General features: G+C 36.7%; 1 protein-coding gene across 2 annotated transcripts in view; it reads left to right on the top strand.

Annotated features, from left to right (window-relative positions):
• LOC127942587 (double-stranded RNA-specific editase 1-like) overlaps positions 1 to 18,422 on the top strand; it is a 30,311-nt gene extending 11,889 nt beyond the window's left edge. For both annotated transcript variants that reach the window (XM_052538408.1, XM_052538409.1), the window contains 10 exons: positions 7,812 to 7,838; positions 9,209 to 9,277; positions 10,246 to 11,183; positions 12,020 to 12,134; positions 12,212 to 12,380; positions 13,953 to 14,104; positions 14,210 to 14,378; positions 15,406 to 15,587; positions 15,672 to 15,850; positions 15,964 to 18,422. In XM_052538408.1, coding sequence (XP_052394368.1) covers positions 7,829 to 7,838; positions 9,209 to 9,277; positions 10,246 to 11,183; positions 12,020 to 12,134; positions 12,212 to 12,380; positions 13,953 to 14,104; positions 14,210 to 14,378; positions 15,406 to 15,587; positions 15,672 to 15,850; positions 15,964 to 16,140 — 2,160 coding nt within the window. In that variant the 5' untranslated portion in view covers positions 7,812 to 7,828 and the 3' untranslated portion in view covers positions 16,141 to 18,422. The remainder of the gene's footprint in view (positions 1 to 7,811; positions 7,839 to 9,208; positions 9,278 to 10,245; positions 11,184 to 12,019; positions 12,135 to 12,211; positions 12,381 to 13,952; positions 14,105 to 14,209; positions 14,379 to 15,405; positions 15,588 to 15,671; positions 15,851 to 15,963) is intronic.
• The last annotated feature ends 1,358 nt before the right edge of the window (positions 18,423 to 19,780 follow it).

The following is a 19,780-nucleotide window of genomic DNA, read 5'->3' as shown; positions in this document are numbered from 1 at the left end:
ACTTGTAAACAATGTTGGATCTGTGCATATTCCGCTCCTGATTCAGACGAGACAATATAATGCACTATAATGGATATAGACTCGATCCATAATATTGCTGTTCGAGACAGAAGCAGCGGTTGGATGATTAAAAAACATCTGAAGGATGGATTTGTTTCTTATAAACACAGCTTTTCACTTCACAAGACATTAGATGATGGACTGGACTGTTGTGGATTATTGTGACGCTTTTATCAGCCGTTTGGACTCTCATTCTGACGGCACCCATTCACTTCAGAGGATCCATTCTTGAATGAGTGACACACTTCTCCAGTAAATTTCTCCAGATTTGTTCCCACGAAGACACTGAACACAAACTTGAATGGTCGGAGAGTTGTTTTTTTATTTTTAGGTCAACTGTTCCTTTAAAAATCATTGGCTGGTGCTTGTGGTTGTTTATCGCGTTGAAAATTGTTTAAACGCATTGCATTGTGGGATGCACTGCACCACGCAGTGCACTCTGGAAGTATACTGTACTATTTAGTGAATGCTGTCAGTATTTTGTAGGAAAAAGGTGCACACCATGGTGTAGTTCCAGCTTCTAATTAAACAGAGCATGTTAACCAGCCAAACCATTATAAACTGAAGCTAATTAATCAACCAGAAGAATATCAATCTAAAACACAGCGTTCCAGCAGGTGGACCTTTCGTGCTGAAGTGGCTTTTCTCTACATGATGATGTGAATTTATGTTTTCTCTCTGTTTTTTGGCTTTGATTTGTTTAGTTTCTTGAGCTGTTAGCAAACACAGCTGAATCATCAGGTCATGAATCATGGGTTGTGTGAGAGGCAGTCTCTGTAAGGAGTTTGAATGTTATACTGCTGTAGTTTATATTTTCACTCAAAAACACTAAAAGTGTTAGTCTGGAGGTGTTCCAACATAATGTGGTAGATTTCAATGCAAATGCTAATGCCGCGGCGTTATAGTAGCTGTACAAGTAATCCGACAAGTTTTCTCTAATCTGTGGGTTGATTTCTAGTAGCTGTGGTTTTATTGTTCACGCATGACAAACTGTTTCCACTGAAGCATTGACCTTTATTGAGCGCTTTACAAGAGCGGGAAAAGATTTAATCTGTGGCTTTGATGATCTTCTGTCAGGCGACACCATCTGTACAGCAGATGAGTGAGGGTTTGAGAGCTGAGAGTTGAGGAAAGACGGATTACAGAAGAGTTGACTGTCTAGTTTGATCTACGATCTGGGACTTTAAGACTGAAGGAAAACTGCAAATGCATCTTTCAAGGTCTGGTTCTGTGAGCGTCTGTTTATTTATGACGTGTCAATCCTCTAGTTTTGAATGGGGAAAAATGCAACTCTAAATATGGGCGCTCAATCGCAGGAAGCCCCGCCTTCTGAATAAAAGAGCCAATGGCTAATGGGTAAAGTCATCGTGTCACTGAAGAAGCGTCCGGTTGCTCTTAGGACTGTGCATGCTCACCGACTGATCTAGCTTGAGAAATACGCTTTTAATAACGCTATTTGAACAAGAGTAAGAGCATTTATGACACAGTTGTTGTCAGAGTTCTTTGGTGATTTCAAATATGAAATTTAAATCGCAAACTTAGTGAACAGTTTTAGAGAATTTGATGTTTCCCCATTCAAAGAGATAGGAGTTTTTTCATCTGTTTTTAATACTTTTCATTTAAATCTTTTTTTGAATTTGTATTTTTCTTAAAAACTAAAGCAATAAACGTGTATATATAAAAAAAAAAGTCACAGTGTGCTTAGATTCAACTACTAATATAACATTTTCTAATAATATTTTTTCCCTTCAACCCTGTGATTTGACGTGCGTTTTGATGTTAAATTTTAATTTGGAAACAAAAACAACTTTTGTATAATTAGATGTGTGTGTTTTAATTGTGTTTTTTTTGCGCAGTTAAATCGAGTCGAACTGCTTTATTTGTGCATGTTACACAGAACACAACCCGAGCAGATTCCTAAAAGCTTTGTAAAAGAAGATTTGAGTTGTAAATGACAGGATGCTGGGAACGTTTCCTCTTGTGGGCTTTGCACCGGGAGTCATTTCAGTGTTTTGTTTTGTTGTCGTGAATGTATGGGAATAGTTAATAACCTCATATTCTTTGAAAACATATTGAATCATAGGCAATGTCTATGTATTTGAGTCTTCGCAGGGGTCGGACACAAGCACTAAAAAGGCGAAATGTCTGCAAATTGAGTCAATGGTTCATATGTGAATGAAGGTCTAGTCTTATGAGCGCAGATGTTTAATGAATTAACAAAGGGATGCTGGCGTATTGAGAAAATGTAAAGGGTCTGTTGTAATGCTTTTAAATATTTCAACAGGGCCATGCCTGCAATACAACAGTTTGTGTGTGTGTGTGTGTGTGTGAGAGAGTTACAGTTTCATTCTGTTTAAATGGTGGTTTAATATCAATATATGTAATATTCAGTCACTATATTAAATTGCAAAGTCTGAAAAAACATGAAATGGGGGTCCATGAGTTCAAAAATCAAACGGAAACTCTAATTAGTCAAATCTCTTTCATATGAGCTAGTATTTGTTTTTTTTTCTTCATATGAGTGCAGCTGTTTATTTTGTTCAGTTTAACGTAAATATAAAAAAAATAGTTTATTTATTTTAAACATTTTTATTTTTAATTTGTATTATTATTATTATTATTATTATTATTTCCATCACTGTTCACTTTATAAATGTTTTAGTTTATTTTTTAATTACATTGAATTTTATTTAATTGTTTAATAAGACACTGGTTGTTGTTTATTAAACGTTTAGCTTTTATTCACATGGTTTCATTTAAATCTATTTTTGTGTATTTTTTTACATTTTATTTTAAATTTATATTACCATGTTTCTAATACTTTTTAATTTATTTGTTTTAATTTGAATTCTTGTACTGTTTTTATATTTTAATTTAAATTCATTTATTTAATTTGGTATTATTATTATTATTATTATTATTATTATTATTTAGCTATAATTTAATTTTGTCTGTTGGATCAGAGACCAGTAAGCTGCTTATTAACTGCTAAAACTCACTCAATCCTTTAGCTTTTACCAGTGTTTGAACATAAGAAGGAAATTCAGCTCAGTTCAGCAGACAGGGTTTCCTGTAGAGTATGAGTACTTGACTCGTGTCTGGACTTGGATTTGTGTGCACACATGTGGGCTCCTATCACAGCAGGAGTTGTTTTAGAGTCAGAGGGAATATCTTAAAGATGACTGGTTGCAACCGTGGCATTTATGGATTAATTGCAGGTTTGGTCCTTCATAAGATCTGTCATTTACAGTGAAGATGTCTTGATATTTAACAGCGGATTGATGTGATTGTTGAAATATGAAATCGCTGATATCGCTGTTCTTTTGTTACAGGTCTCAAAGCACACTGTGAGGCTTGTTAAGAAAAGGAAGCTAAACACACAGGCGGGTTTGATGTATATAGCAAGCTTCGTTTGTGAATATGTAGTGATCTGCTGCTCTGCTAACTCTCCATTTGTTGGAGTTGTATGAGTGATATTATTTGGTGTCACTATACTGGATGTCCACCAGAGAGAGGCAGAGCTTTACTAAACACAGCCTTTAGGTTCTTTCACCTCACCTTCAGAATCTACCTGTGGATGGAGTTTTTGAAGTGTTTACTTTAAAACTTGAAATTTTAACAATAAAATTAATAAATGCAACAAAAAAGAAGTGTTTAATTATAATTATTTTAAATCAATTCACAAAATATTTACATGCATTTTAATTTAACAAAAATGTATTTAATTTAAATGCATTTTATGTAATGAAAAAGTATTGAATAAATCTGTATTGGTTTTAGAATCAAATTTTGTTAATGAAATTAATATGCAAGGAATAAAACATCTTCATTATTTACATTTTGTTTTCACAAAAATATACTAAATTCTGTTGTAATTTTTTTTATTAAATTTATAATTTTAGAATGAATAAAAGAGTATGCATTTTTATTTAATTATATTTTTTAATTAATAATGCAATTTTATATATATAAATATATATATAATTAAATTACATTTTCTTTAAATTTAATAAATTAAAAATAAAAATAGTCTCCAGTTGAATGTTGATGCTGTAAGGTAAATGTTGTTCTAAAAAATTTATTGAATTTAAAATAATTTAATAAAATTGTCATTTTAATCTTATTTTAACAAGATTTATAATGCAAATTAAATTTGATTAAATTAATAAAAAGGTGACATAAACATTGCATCAGTTGCATGTTTATACTAAGTTAAATGCTGTTCTAAATTATATATATATATATATATATATATATATATATATATATATATATGTATATATATATGTATATATATATATGTATATATATATATATATATATATATATATATATATATGTGTATATATATATATATATATATATATATATATATATATATATATATATATATATATGTATATATATATATATATATATATGTATATATATGTATGTGTATATATATATATATATATATATATATATATATATATATAACTTTAATGTAATTGTTTAGTTTGTTTTCATATTTATTTTTATGTTTTTTTTATCTTAATAGAATAATTTAAAAAAGGGGTGACTATTAACAATAAGAACTGGCAAACAACAGTTATTAGTCTTCAGTTGTGTGTTGATAACTGAAAGGTAAATGGACAGACGTCTGAAATGACAGGAACACGAGGGCGTGACTAGTCTCGTTCCCTCTCGTTCCCTCCCTCCTGTTGAAGTTGACTTCAGAGAGAGATCGTGTTTGTGGTTAGTGTACGGTGGCATGGCACAGAGTCAGAGCTGCTCTCAAAGCATGGGAGCGTATTACTGCCTCGTTCACAGGAGGTACAAGAGAAGACGCAAAAAACGATCCGAGCGCAAAGGTAAAGCCTTTCATCATAAACGTGTTATTTGCAAATGTTTATGTAAACGTTTGCCTTTTGTTTGACACTTGCTTTTCCTATGTTTGTTTGATTGTTTGGACTACATAAAACTGGAATCTACAAAAATATTGACAGATTGTTGTATTTTGAGTAGATTTCATGTTTGCACAAATTAGTGTTAGTATTAATATCATTTGCATTGCTTTTTAATGCCAAGATATAGTTAAACAATGTTTACGATCTTGGAAAACGTGGAAATGTTTTGTAAATTTGAAAGGCTGGAACAGTAATTTTATATACATTTTATAATCTTACATTTAGTTTTTCTTTTGTTAATAAAGTTATTGCACAGCAGACATAATATTTAGAGTTGAGCATGCTCGATTTCTGTCTGTACGTGTTTGCTAGCATTATTTCTGACACTTTTTCGCCATCAGTGCAAATAAAAGTCAAACTTGGCTCCAACTGGCATGAAATCATTGCATTTAAATTTATTAAATTAATTCAATTCAGCCTTAGTCATTGAAAAGTCACTTTTCCTATATATAAACAGTTAATGAAAAAGCTATTTTAAAGTTATCTAATGGAACGGAAAATGGGAAATCTATTGGATGAAAGGTGTTTGTAGTTCAGATAGCTGTTGTTGCTGTCCTCCTACATACTAGTCGTTGCCTTATTTCTGCCTGCTGTGCTGTAGCTCTCAAGCGTTATTTTTAAAAGCTCGTGCTGTTTCTCTCTCTCTCTGAGATTGTGGTGTCGGTGCTGAAGGCAGCAGAGAGCAGGTTCAGGTCAGACAGCTCCTCATGTGTGAAGCTGACGCGGCTGATCTCTCACTAATCCAGTCCAGCGCCGCCGCCAGTCACAGATGAGCACCTGTGTTATTGATCAGATAAAAGATTGTATCATTCATTTCTTTAGTGAACAGATAACCTTTTAATTCCCTTCTGCAGAATCATGATGCTCTGATGGACGCTGTTCATTTGGAGCCAACAGTCTCTTAAATTGCTGGATGGAGGTCTTGATAAGCAGTTGTTTTAGTAGCTTTAGCAGCTTTCCAGTTGATACATTTTTTTTTAAAGCAGTGAAGAGAGTTGTAAGAAGTGTAAATAAAAATAATAATAATAAATGTGATTATAAAAACTATATATATATAGAGAGAGAGAGAGAGAGAGAATTTATTAATATTTTATTGGTTAATAATAATAATAATAATACTTCATTCATATTTATTATTTATCTCTTTATTATTGTGAGGGAGAAAGAATGGAGAAATGTTTAGAAAACAGAGCCTATTTATGAAAGATTATGGGAATTTCATATTTCAGTAATCATTTTTGTTGTTGTTCTTGATATTTTCAAATTCTAAAGGCGAATTGAATGAATCAATTTAATGGTATTTATTTAAAGAAATTGACCCATGTATATTTATTAATATATTTGTAAATTGCATCTAGTATATATTTATATAATAATGATAAATAAAAAATATGATAAAGGTTGTTATTATTAATTTAATTATTTAAAATTGTTTAAAATAAGAAGTACATTCTTCTTCTTCTTCTTTTTACGCAGATCAATTTTATTATTATTATTATTATTATTATTTTCTCAGTTTACTGCTGTCTAGGAATAAGACTGCAGTGGGAAATAATCCTCAAGCAAGGATTACAAACTTTCTTGCATCAGCTGGGTGAAAACACACACACACACACACACACACACACACACACACACACACATACACACACAAATGCCGACTTATTTTCTTATGGATGCCTATTGAATTTTGAACAGAAATGGGGCACAGCAAATTAGATAAACCTGGTTACTTAAACGTTTCTACACCCTGTGCCATCGTCTCTCATGCTCAAACATGGAGATAAAAAACCAATTTCCTCCAGACCAAGTGTAATGGAGTGAAGTCCTGGGGGTGGACTGTGAGTTTAATCTACTGGAGGGGGAAATAAATTCAGCTTTAGCTCAAGCGGTTCAGGTTTGACCAGCCGTGTCCTCCTCTCACTTTCACTCGCTCTCACTCTTTCTCTGTGGCATGTGGTCTGGCCTGGAGCTTTGCTGATAAAGTGTGTTATCTATCCTGATCTCGCCTGTGCTTGCTGATTCATCTGTTAGGAATAATGGGGGCTTTTCACATTTTTAGAAGTTTACTTCTAGTTCAAACAAACATTAAAAGTCATGTTGTTTACTCACCCTCGAGTCGTTCCAAACCTGCATGACTGACTGACTTCTGCAGAACACAAGAGAAGATATTTTAAACAATGTTTAACTGTTTTGGTCAATATAATGGAAATCAGTGGCGTCCAAAACAACATAACATTGGATCCCTTTGACAAAAAAAAAAAAAAAAAAATTTTTGTAAATGAGTAACAAATTTCTGTTCTTTTTTTTTTTTTTTTCAGCTGAATTTTTGACTCAATATAAACTGGATGGGAAAAAATGCAACTTTCTTCTGTCTTAGTATGTCTGACTCCATTTTTCTAGCTCTCTCTATCACTGTTGGTGTGTGTGTCTCAGCTCATGTGTTAAATAGTGAAATCACTTGATTGGCTTTACGTATTGACACACAGCCTTGCTGCTGCCCGCAGAGTCCCTATGGAGTCAACACTAAACAAATGCTGTCATAAAAATGTTACAGCTTTATTTGCTTTATTTTGAGCTTTATTTTCAGCTCTGATGCTAAAGCCTGTGACCGGCTGTCAGCATTGTGTGCTAAGAGTTCATAGAGACCATGACACATTTGCAAAGCTAAGCTCACATTTAAAAGCAGAACTATTTATTGTTTGGTGCCTAACCAATATTTCAGGAAAGACCTTTTTTTTTTTTTTTTTTTAAGTCTAGTAAATTATTTAGTAACTACATGTTTTGGTTTTTCCTCCACAGGGATCATCAGCACCACAATGAATGAAGGTAGGCAAAATTTCTGTTAAAAATATAGTTAGTTGAATTTTCATGTGTTTTAAAAAGATCTTTGCAAACGTAAATCCTTTTGATGTGCTTTCAAAGTTAATTTGTATGCATTTTATTGTTTAAAGAAGCATAAAAGTGCTCTTTTAAGTCTTGCAGTGTTGATTTCAGGTGGAAATGATTTCTTTGAGTAGAAACTTCTGTGTCACTTTTCTGAACACTGTCATTGCCTGTTATATTATTCAGTCAGACAGATGCCATGCCCCAAACTCACACCATTGGTTGAGCCCATGTTGAACAGATCAGGATCTTAAAACAGACCAATGTTTGCTCACGTTCAGGCTTCGTCTCATGATCGTACCTCTACTGCTGTGCATTCGAAGCCGTCTGCTCTCCATGGTCCTGAATTCATCTTTTTTAGCTCACAGCTCTCCATGGTGCTGAACAACAGTGGCATTTAATGCACCGTCCCGTGCTGTTTTAAAGCACCAAATGCAGTTCCCAACGTGCTTACAGTATCTGTGATGCCATTTCAACTAGAAAATGCCTTGAGCTGACAGCTGATATCTTAAACACTCTGTTAATGTTTTGTTTTTCTTTAAGAAATTTAAGCCAAAAGTTCAGTTATAGAGTCACAGGCAAGTTTAATGATTATTTTATACAGTCCGAATCCAATTTGACTTTTGATTGATAAATTAGCCAACATCACCCACCATTCAGCTTTCGTGATTTATCAAGCTTCTCAGGCTTTTTTATCACAGACTCTCTTATCAAAATCTTGACGGTCATATCCTCATTCAAGCTTATATCTGTATAGACGCTTCCATATTTCCCGGCCGTTGGATTCAGTTATTTTGTTTCTGCCAATATTGGTTTCAAAATATTTTGTGAATGTTGCTACAGAGGTGTGGTAAAGCCTGAGAATGAATGTTCTCTTGATTTTTGAGCAAAAAGTGATTGTTAAATCCCATCTGCTAATCAGCTTTCCTTTTTGATGCTGTTTCTAATTGGTATGACCTCAGTTTTTAAGTATGTTCAAGTATTAGATCCAATAAACAGAACTGTTCCTCACCAACAGATGTTTAATTCCTCTAAACTGTTTTCTGTTCACACTCAAGCTTAGGCTCGAGTGCTAAAAGTGACTGTTTTCTCATAGTGTGCTCTGCCTGTCTCTTTCACTGATTCATTGGGGAATATTAGCATTTAATTGGGCAATAATTGCACCTGCACATTAGATGTCTCCCATCATTAAAGCTGGATAATTAGCCTCATTAAGGAAGCAGACGGAGGGTGTAAGTGGAAACAGATGACTTCAGTAAGCAGAAATGATGATTGGAGATGAATTTTAAATGGTCTTGGTTTCTCTACATTAGGAGCCGGTGGGCGGCCCAGGGGGCAGCAGAAGCTCTGCAATCTGGACGTGGATGAAGAGAAACGCATGAGTGAGTGTTCTGTCGTTTTTCCATATCTACCTCCATCTCTTTGGAAATGCACATGTGGATAACAAAATATATGTTCTAATTTATGCATTACTGAAAAGTGACCAAAAAAAAGAGCTTAATTTGACATAGATGAAAACCACAACCTAGACAGAACTATGAAGGAAGCCCTTGGCGACCCAAAAGGAATAGGACAGGTCTCTAGTGGAAGTCAACCAAGGCCTTCAATGATGCCCAAGAATCACAGGAAAACACAAGAGCCAGTTTTGGCTACAATGCTGTTGTGCAACTGAACAAGATTTTATAATATCACTCTATTATGTCTGTAGACCCTATTGACAAGATTGTCCCAAACCGACATCTGAGTTTGATTTTCTTCATCAGTTGTTTCTGTATGTCTGCTCTCTCTCTTTCAACTTATATTTCCTGAGCACCAAATGGAGTAACTTGTCAAGCTTTTACTGCAGGATGTTATAAATGAGAATTTACAATCATTTCCATCAACTTTGGCAACTGGTTGATATGATGTTCTTTGCGTTGGTAGTTTGCAGTTGTTCTTTAGTAAGGGTCAAAATCACACATTCTTTATTTAATAATACAGTCAAAAAATATATATTTGGGGGAAAGAATCTGGATTCCCAGGAAAATGTAGGTATTTACAATTAATTTTTTTAAATCTAAATAATGTAAAAACTGAAAGTTTGGTATTCAATTTGTTCTTTTATGTTAACAAGGCAATTTGCTGTCAATCTAAGTGTCATAGCTAAAAAAAATATTATGAAAGCAATATTAATATTTTTAAACCATATTAATATTACAGTATCATAATGTAAAATGTTTCCGACTAAACCTGCTTTTAGGATGCTATCATTTCAATCCAGCTACAAAGTGAGATGAAAGAATCCCTAAATTTTACATTTACAAGGTCCTGCATGGAAGGCATTGTAAGTTACTCTCTCTGGACATCCCAGGTTCGTGTAGCATGGACGTTAAAGAAAACCGCAACCTGGACAACCTCTCCTCCAAAGAAGTGCTGGGGGTGGGGCCTCACTTAGCCAATGGGAATGCTCGGGGATTGAGCAGGAAGCGCCCATTGGAGGAGGGCAACAAAGGTCACGGACATTCCAGATTCCGGCCCAAGAAGCGCAGGAAACCGCAAGGGCCAGTCTTGCCGAAAAATGCTCTCATGCAACTGAACGAAATCAAACCGGGACTGCAGTACAAACTTCTGTCTCAGACGGGGCCGGTACACGCACCTGTGTTCATTATGACCATCGAGGTTAATGGACAGTTATTTGAGGGCTCAGGCCCAACGAAGAAAAAAGCCAAATTGGATGCAGCCGAAAAAGCACTACGCTCTTTCGTTCAGTTTCCAAATGCATCCGAAGCTCACCTCGCGATGGGCCGCACGCTGACTGTTAACACAGACTTCACCTCAGATCAAGCAGATTTCCCAGACATGCTATTTAATGGATTTGAGACACCCGCTCCACCTGAAGACCCCTTCTACCTGAGTCTTGGCAGCAATGGGTCTCTTTGCTCCCTAAACGGATTTGATTTGCCCGTGGTGCTGAAAAACAACAACGGGTCATATCCTCCCCTCCAACTACCCCCTGCACTCACAACGCCCCCTACAGGCAGTGGCAAAAACGCTGTCATGATCCTGAATGAGCTTCGGCCAGGTCTGAAGTATGAGTTTGTGGCTGAGAGCGGTGAAAGCCATGCCAAGAACTTTACAATGGCAGTTACCGTAGATAGTCAGATGTTCCAAGGCTCCGGACGGAATAAAAAGCTGGCGAAAGCGAGGGCGGCCCAAGCGGCTCTGTCAGGGCTTTTTAACATGCAACTGGACCAGACACCGTCCCGACAGCCAATCCCCAGAGAGGGACTTCAGCTACACCTGCCTCAGGTGAGAACTGTGGCCATTGACATACTGCACTTGCCTGTCTCTCTTATGAAATAATCACATTTGTATATATAAAAATATCTTGTTGTGTTTTTCCTACATTCATAGTATTCCCCCCATGCTAACACTAGGTGTTAACTGTCTAAGTGGTCATTGTTTGGTCAAAATGGCATCATATAGTGGACTAAGTTTAGGCTACGATGAACATAACTGTCATCAATGAATTCAGTTTCTATATGGCCACATACATAGGAACTCTGTCTCGCATTTGATCAAGCTTGATATTGAAAAAGCAATTTAAATGCGATTAAATGCTATGCTTCAGTAGCTCTGCTTCGCTATCGTTTGTCTTTTATTAAGCTCCTGCCAGTCTTCATTGAACAATTTTAATTACACAAACGTTTCAGTTGGATTTCAAATGAACTCGAGCATTAAACCTTTAATTGGTGCGCCAGTGTACATGGCATTATTTACACATTAGTTGATCCTGTTAATAATCCCTCCCATTCCCTCTTCATAACAACCAAAGATAATAAAGAGAATCTTAATTAAAATCAGAAACAGAAGCACTTCTCAAACAGGAAATCACATCGCTCTTACCATTCTGTCTAAACAGATCTTTCACTAAAAGGTCTGTGTCAGTTAATGTCTTGCATTTGCCATTCTGTCAGCTATTTTCAAATAGATGCATGTTCTGTCTTTAAAAGCATAAATTTAATGCATCCTTGGAATTTATTCTGTTGTAACAGTTCCATCGTTGCTGATTAACTAAGTGACATGCTAGCACCATTGCTAGCAGTGTACAGTTGTTTGTACAGTTATGGTTGTGGGTTCCTCAGGTCCTCGCGGATGCTGTTTCCCGTTTAGTTGTGGAAAAGTTCAGTGAGCTGACGGATAACTTCACGTCTCCACATGCACGGCGGAAAGTCCTTGCGGGTGTTGTCATGACAACTGGTGAGCACAATGCATCCTTTTGACTGGGACACTGAATTAGGTGCTATTTGGCTAAATCACGCTGACCGTTTTATCAGGTACGGATGTGAAGGATGCTCAGGTAATATGCGTCAGCACGGGAACCAAGTGTATAAATGGGGAGTACATGAGTGATCGAGGACTGGCCCTTAACGACTGCCACGCTGAGATCATCGCACGTCGCTGCCTCATCAGATACCTGTACAGTCAGCTGGAATACTTCCTCAGGTGAAACACATTGTATCATGTTACGACTGTCAGTTTAAAGGTGTCATAGAATGCTAAAATCACTTTTATAAGGTGTTTGAACAAAGTTGTGTGGCCGACGTGTGTGAAAACAACCAGCCTATAATGGTAAAAATCCACTCACTCGTTGTTTTTTAATCCCCAAAAAAATCATAAACAGTCTCTCCACATGAGCAGTTCCAGACTGTGACGACATAGTCTGTGAAAATCCCGCCCTTTTGTGACACTCTCTGCCCTGTTAGCATATAAACAGCCCTGAGTGAGAAGCAGCAGTCCGCCATTACTGTTCTCTTGCTGTAGCTGCTGGAGAGATGTCAGCGCCATCGCAAAAGACATTAAAAGTGTCGTGTGTCGGGATGCACCAACGAACATAGGTGTCTCCACCACAGAGGACACAGTGGTTAAATTTCATTTTCAAAGGAACTGTCGCAGAAAAAAAACAAAAAAAAAACAGAAAAGTCCTATACTTTGTGCAAACAAGAGTCAGTTCAGCGATGAAGTTGTGCAAAGATTGCTTCTGAAAGGGATCGATACTGATGCTCGTGCACAGACGTCCAGACTCAAAAGTAAGCATCAAACATTTTGTTTTCTAAAAGCGCTTCTTTGCTCTCTGTAAGGCTAATGTTGCAAAAGCTACCATTGTCTCTGCCTGTTTTTACTGATGCTGCCTAAATGTGCTATCAAAATGATCGTATATAGGAATGTGGTAGTTAAAAATTTGCATTTGTAAGCAATGTGTGAGATCAGTAAAACGGTCACCAGCAGTTAAACCGTAATACCGGTGGTATGCCCGCGAGCATGAGCTCTTGTAGCTCCGCACTCGTCTAAGAAGGGAGCAGGGTTGCCAGGTTTTCGCAAAAAAAACCTCCCAATTGCTACTCAAGACTAGTCCTATCGCGTTTTGAGGATGGTTCCCTGGTAAATTTCACATGACTGGGGTTGATTCAACCCATGGACATGAAAAGCAACCTGCGGAAATAGTGTTAAAGTAGCCAAAAAAAAAAAAAGGGAGGCTGGAAAACCAGCTTATTTTCATTTAAAGGGGACATACACATAAACGGAGAGTTTTGGCTATTACCCTAAAAGTGCCAATTTCAAGAAACTATAAAATATTATCTGTGGCTTATTTTGAAATCAAATGTATCATACACAATCTAGGGACAATTTTAAATATTGTATCAATGCATTCTATAGCACCTTTAATGTTATTTAATAATAATTATATATTAATAAATAATAGTAATTATAAAAATATGTATTATTGTTTGGGTGGTAGCAATACTGTCTAATCGTCCTTTATTTTATAATCATTGACAAACTATTCATATTATATTCAATTTCTCAGATGCCAATTTGATGTGAATTGATTTGGACATGGATATGCCTGTGTAATCAATTAGTAATGACCTTTCTTCACTGTGAAATAATAAATGACAGATTTGATGAGAAGGGTGTCAGGCCAAGGGCCTGTTTTACATTATAGACATTTCAAAGCCCTCCTAATTTTCTCAGTTGACATCACAGATCTCACAAGTGTGTGTGTTTTCTCTTTAGCGACAGCACTGAGGAACATGAGAAATCCATATTCAGATGGTGTAGTGAACATGGCTACCAGCTAAAAGACGATATTCAGTTCCATCTGTACATCAGCACATCGCCCTGCGGAGATGCCCGGATCTTTTCCCCTCACGAGGCTGGAGTCGAGGGTATGATGGATGGATGGATTCGCTCATTTTGTTGTTGTATGCCACAATAAAATAAGGATCTTTTTTTACAAAGTATTTACCTAAATTCTAGCACACTCTTTTTAGACCAGGGTGACCGACATCCGAACCGCAAAGCCCGCGGACAACTGCGAACCAAGATTGAGTCTGGAGAAGGGACAATACCAGTTCGTACGAGTAACACCATTCAGACCTGGGATGGAGTGTTGCAGGGAGAACGACTGCTAACCATGTCGTGTAGTGACAAGATTGCCAGGTATGATGCTGTCAGTGGAGGACTTAAAGGGTTACTCCACCCCAAAATAAAAATGTTGTCATTAATCACTTACCCCATGTCGTTCCAAACCCATAAAAGCTATGTTAGTCTTCGTAACACAGTTTAAGATATTTTGGATTAAAACTGGAAGGCTCTTTCCACCTCACTGTAGCACTATTTTGGAGAATATGAGCTGTGTCAGCCGTGCCACAAGGGTGCGCTGTTTTCTTTCAAATCAAAGCGTAAATACATGCAGAAAACGTATCCTTGTGGCGCGGCTGACACAGAAGAGCGTAAGTTGCATGCATACAGCTCAGATTCTCCAAAATGGCACTACGGTGATGTGGGAAGACACAGAGGAGACAAATCGTTGAATAAAGTCGTAATTTTTGTTTTATTCGCTTACAAAAAGTATTCTTGTTACTTCATAGTATTATGGTTGAACAACTGATGAAGGATTGACTATTCTGATGATGTCTTTTAATACTTTTCTGAACTTTGACAGTATAATTTAATTTTTGATTATTATTATTATATTTTTAATTAGATGACCATCTTACTTTTTTGCTAATGCTCAACTTCCACCCACCCCCACTACCTTCAACGAGTCCCTCCCATTAGCATTCCGCCGCCTGCATCCATCAGCAAGCAGAAAGAAGCTGATTGGCTGCCTCCCTGGCTCTGAAACCCCAATCACTTCAGCTCTCTCCAGAGCAGAGGGCTCCCTAGAGCAGGGGCATTGGGTCCCTGATTAGGGCTCTGATTATGGTCTCTAAAAAACAGCCTTCCCGCTGAGGGAAGCCTGCTGCAACAAGCACACCCACATGGATGCCAAGAAACCCACTCCAGTTAAATGCAATCATTATCATCCAACTGTGAGCTGAGGCTTTTTGTGAGCTCAGATCTCATGCATCATCTTTGGAAAAAAAACTCCGACTCCTTTTTCCTCATGCAACCAATGACTTTGTTTCCTTCTGTGCACACCTGTACTTCTCAAACATCTGTGGTTTTCTTATTCCCCCTGTAGATGGAACATGATCGGAGTGCAGGGGTCTCTTCTGAGTCACTTTACAGAACCCATCTATTTCTCCAGTTTAATTTTGGGAAGTCTGTACCACGCAGACCATCTTTCCAGAGCCGTGTACCAGCGCATTGCAGACATGGATGATTTGCCCAAACCATTTGCCCTCAACAGACCTCTTCTTAGTGGTAAAACAACTCAAATGAATTACTGATTGGATGAGTTTTCTCAGCTCTTTGCCCAGCCATGTCTGTTACATCCCTCCTCTGCAGGTATTAGTAACACAGAAGCAAGGCAACCTGGGAAAGCACCAAACTTCAGCATCAACTGGACAGTCGGAGATCAGGGTTTGGAGATCATTAATGCCACCACAGGAAAAGATGATCTCGGAAGACCGTCTCATCTCTGTAAACGCGCCCTTTATAGTCGCTGGGTCGGTCTACATGCCAAGGTGAAGCATTTCTGTAAAGCTGGATGATGGTTTATGGAAAAATAATAACTATCCAGGTTTTTTTTTTTTTTTTTTTATATAAATATGGTAACTTATCCCTTTACCTCTCTCAGCTCAGTGAAACTCTACGGATCCAAGGATCCCGGCAAGGCTCCTACCACGACGCAAAACAAGCAGCAGTGGAATATCACAATGCCAAACAGACTCTCTTCGAAGCTTTCTACAGAGCGGGACTTGGAGCATGGGTTGAAAAACCCATCGAACAAGACCAGTTTTCCCTTACCTCTTAAGATAAACAGAGAGAAAAGGATTGTCTGCAAGAGATCTTTTGTACATCAGCATGGAATGCAAGGTTTTAATCTAACCTCTACAGTTGTTATATTTTTGCCTCCGTTATTACTAAGAATTGCATGGTTTCTTTTATCTGTTGAAAACGGTTGTGTTCACTTCAAAAATGGCTTGGTTAAAAAAAAATGCTGAAAACTTGGTGCTAGGTAAAAGGTGGACAATACCTTGCACTAAACCAAACCAGGTGACTTTCACGGTTCTGGCTTCATTTTACCAAAATGTACTGATAGACATATCTGTTATATAAGAAAAACATCTGATACCGATAGTAGGTACTTCTAGTACCAGTGGTGGTACTGTGCTTTTAGCCACCTTTTTAAACACCCTAATATACATTACATAACTTCAAATGCATTTTATTTTTACATTTAGCTAACTTAAGGTGCTTAAATAACAGTCAAGCTGTGATAAGTGAGGGATACTGCACAGCTACCTGAGTATTCAGACAGACCATGGTATATAGAAAATGAAGTGCTATAAACAAGCCTCCCATTGATGGGACATAATTAGCTGTTTAAATAATAAGCCGATTTCTATTAACTCCAATAGTTACAAATACAGGCCAACAGCAGTAATTGCTAAAAACAAAATTAAATTAAATAAGCTAAAAATAATCCAACAAAATTACCCAACAGGCTTTGGGTAAAGTGAAAACCCAGTGTTTTTTGCTTGCTTGTTTTTTAATAGTTATAAATGTATTTTTTATGTACATGTTTTTGTCTAAAACCACAAGTTCTTGTTTGATATTAAGAATGTGATGCCATTTTATTGAAAACAATAAAGACTGCATTGTATCATCAGAAATCGAAGTTAATCAGGTGGCAATTGGGGAAGATTTGTTTCGTAAAAAACGAAAAACTCAAAAGTTTGATCATCTGTGATTTTTCAGTCATTGTAATTATGTACACACTAATTTACAATGTTACAGATTCCAGAAAATTGCTTTAGATTTTACACTGATTACTTTGTTCTTGCCTCAAATGGCTGTTTTATGTGCATTTGTGTTCCTCTTTGCATGTCATCCATGAAGTACACAGGACCGTAGTGTGTTCACTTTACAATTTAGAAGGGTGCTTTGTAGCCGTAGTGCACTAATGTCGAAGCACTAATGTGAACTTCACAGTGGGTTTCAACTCAACAGTCTATGCTGCATTATGTCACCAAAGTGACTGAGAGCAACATTTAGGACCAGGCCGTTATTATTTAGTTTGACGTAGCTCAGCAGGAGCTCTAGAATCATGGCAAACTCTAGAACTCAACCTAGAGCTTGTCCTGGAAAATTCCCATGATGTTCCCAATGTGTTCTGCCGTTCAGGATGCTCTTTGTTGTCCGAGTCCCGCTTGGATTAGTTTTGAACTGGTTCAAGAAGTTGCTTTAAGTGCTGCGTCTAAGCAAAGACTCGAAAGCTGCATGAGTATTCACATAAGAAGAAAAGTATAAAGGGAACTGTACTGTAAGAAAATAAAATGATCACATTTTTGTGTATACTGTTCTCTTTGAATTTGGTCTGTCAAACTTTTGGTTCATGTTTTCTAACATTCCCCAATAATAATAATTGCATAATTTTCTCTTATAATCCTGAAAGTCATACTTAATTTCCAAAAAACTGTATTTTGTGCAATTGCACTGACTTTTGAGAGCTTGAACGTTTTTTTTAAATACCCAAACAATTTGATAGACTTGGTGAGGGATTAATAACACATGATCAGTATTCTGTGCGTTCTTAAGAACAAAAGAGTGGATTCGTTTCTGGAATTCAAATTCCACTAAATTATGATCTTTTGTTTACCTGCAATAGCGACATGCTAAATGAAGCGATTAGCAGTGTGATAATCGCAGTGACTAGAGGGAAATTATGTTTATCTGAGCTCGTTGTGCCGGATTGGTCTTTGAACAATGGCACTTTCAGCTAAAGTGCTTTTATACGTGCCTCCTTTAATTCCCATTCTAGAGTGTTTCTCCTCTTTTTCTCTTTTTACATTACCATTTATCCGTTTGAGGGCTGAAGCCCCTTGTTTCGCTGAAGACTGCAAGAACTTTTAAAAGCAAAAAATTCTGGAGTTTCTGGCCTCAGTCATGAACCCTGGATTTGAACAAATATTTGTATTACATTTACATTTATGCATTTGGCAGAATTATTTGGAAATAATTTCGTGAAGTTTCAATAACGGTAATTTCCTAAACATTTCAAGCAGTACTGTAGTACTAAAATGTAATGAACATTAAAATGGTAGGATCGCATAATAAAATTGTTTGATCAACTTTTAAACTTCGATTATTTGTCCAGTTTGTGTCGTTTTGCAGATTCTGTTCACCTCTGAATGTGATAGGAACTTGATAGGAAAGGTAGCTATAATTATAGGTATATTTATTGGTGTCTTTTGGGGGCATTAAATATTCCAGCAGACATTTGTAGGGTGGTGTCTCCATTATTGTTTCATATGACTGAATCAACTTGATTTCATGAAAGTCAAATTATCCTAACTAAGTGTATGCAAGTCATTTCATTGCAAAGGTAGTTTTGCAAAGGAATATTTTCCCATATTTGCCCCTGAATTTTTTTTCAAAATTGAAATTTCTACATTACAAGATTTTTATATATTTAGGGGTAGGAAATTTACAAAATATCTTCATGGAACATGATTTTTACTCAATATCCGAATGCTTTTTGGTATAAAAGAAAAATCGATAATTTTGACACATACAATGTTTTTTTGGCTATTGCTAAGAATATACCCCAGCGACTTAAGACTGGTTTTGTGCTCCAGGGTGACATATACACTGAACAAAATTATAAATACAACCCCCTTGTTTTTGCCCCCATTTTTCATGAGCTGAAATCAAAGATCTAAGACTTTTTCTTTATACACAAAAAGCCATTTCTCTCAAATATCGTTCAGAAATCTGTCTAAATCTGTGTTAGTGAGCACTTCTCCTTTGCCGAGATAATCTATCCACCTCACAGGTGTGGCATATCAAGATGCTGATATGCCACATCCAATAGTGGTCAGACCAGATGGTTTCTGATAATCAGTGCAAACCTGTGGCTTACCATTCACATCTGTCCCACTTCTTCCCATGGTGCAGCGGGAGCATGTGGGTTTGGGCCATATCAGCTCTCCACACCTGTGCAAGGTGAGGGAGAGGAAGATAATCCAGGCATGGATATGGATTTGCCTCATCTCTGCGCTTCACAGAAACCTGAAAAAACTAAATAAAGTAACCTTATCTGCCATCAAAACTAAAAAAAAACTTTTACCAACTCTCAGCACCATGTTTATCTCCAGAGATCTTCCAGTGTGAGAAAAGAAATCTGCCCTCCGTTGTGCAAACCGCGTGGATGTATTATCGGTTTAGGGATGAAACGAGAGATTTGAGATTTATGGATGATTTTCAGAGTTCGATCAGACTCAAGGTGAGGCAGGATTAGATGCCTTTCAAGGCTTCCAGCTTCAACCTTTATCTCCAAATTGCCTTTCAGGAGGTTAAGTGTGAAAAAAGAAAAAAGCGGCGCTCTTTCTGCCCTTGTCATTGGAGTCAAAGATGTGCGTCTCACTCCACTTAAGCTGTTTTTGTTAAGT

This window comes from Carassius gibelio, chromosome A22 (assembly GCF_023724105.1).
Source record: "Carassius gibelio isolate Cgi1373 ecotype wild population from Czech Republic chromosome A22, carGib1.2-hapl.c, whole genome shotgun sequence".
NCBI lineage: Eukaryota > Metazoa > Chordata > Actinopteri > Cypriniformes > Cyprinidae > Carassius > Carassius gibelio.
This window is presented reverse-complemented; position numbering and strand designations above follow the sequence as displayed.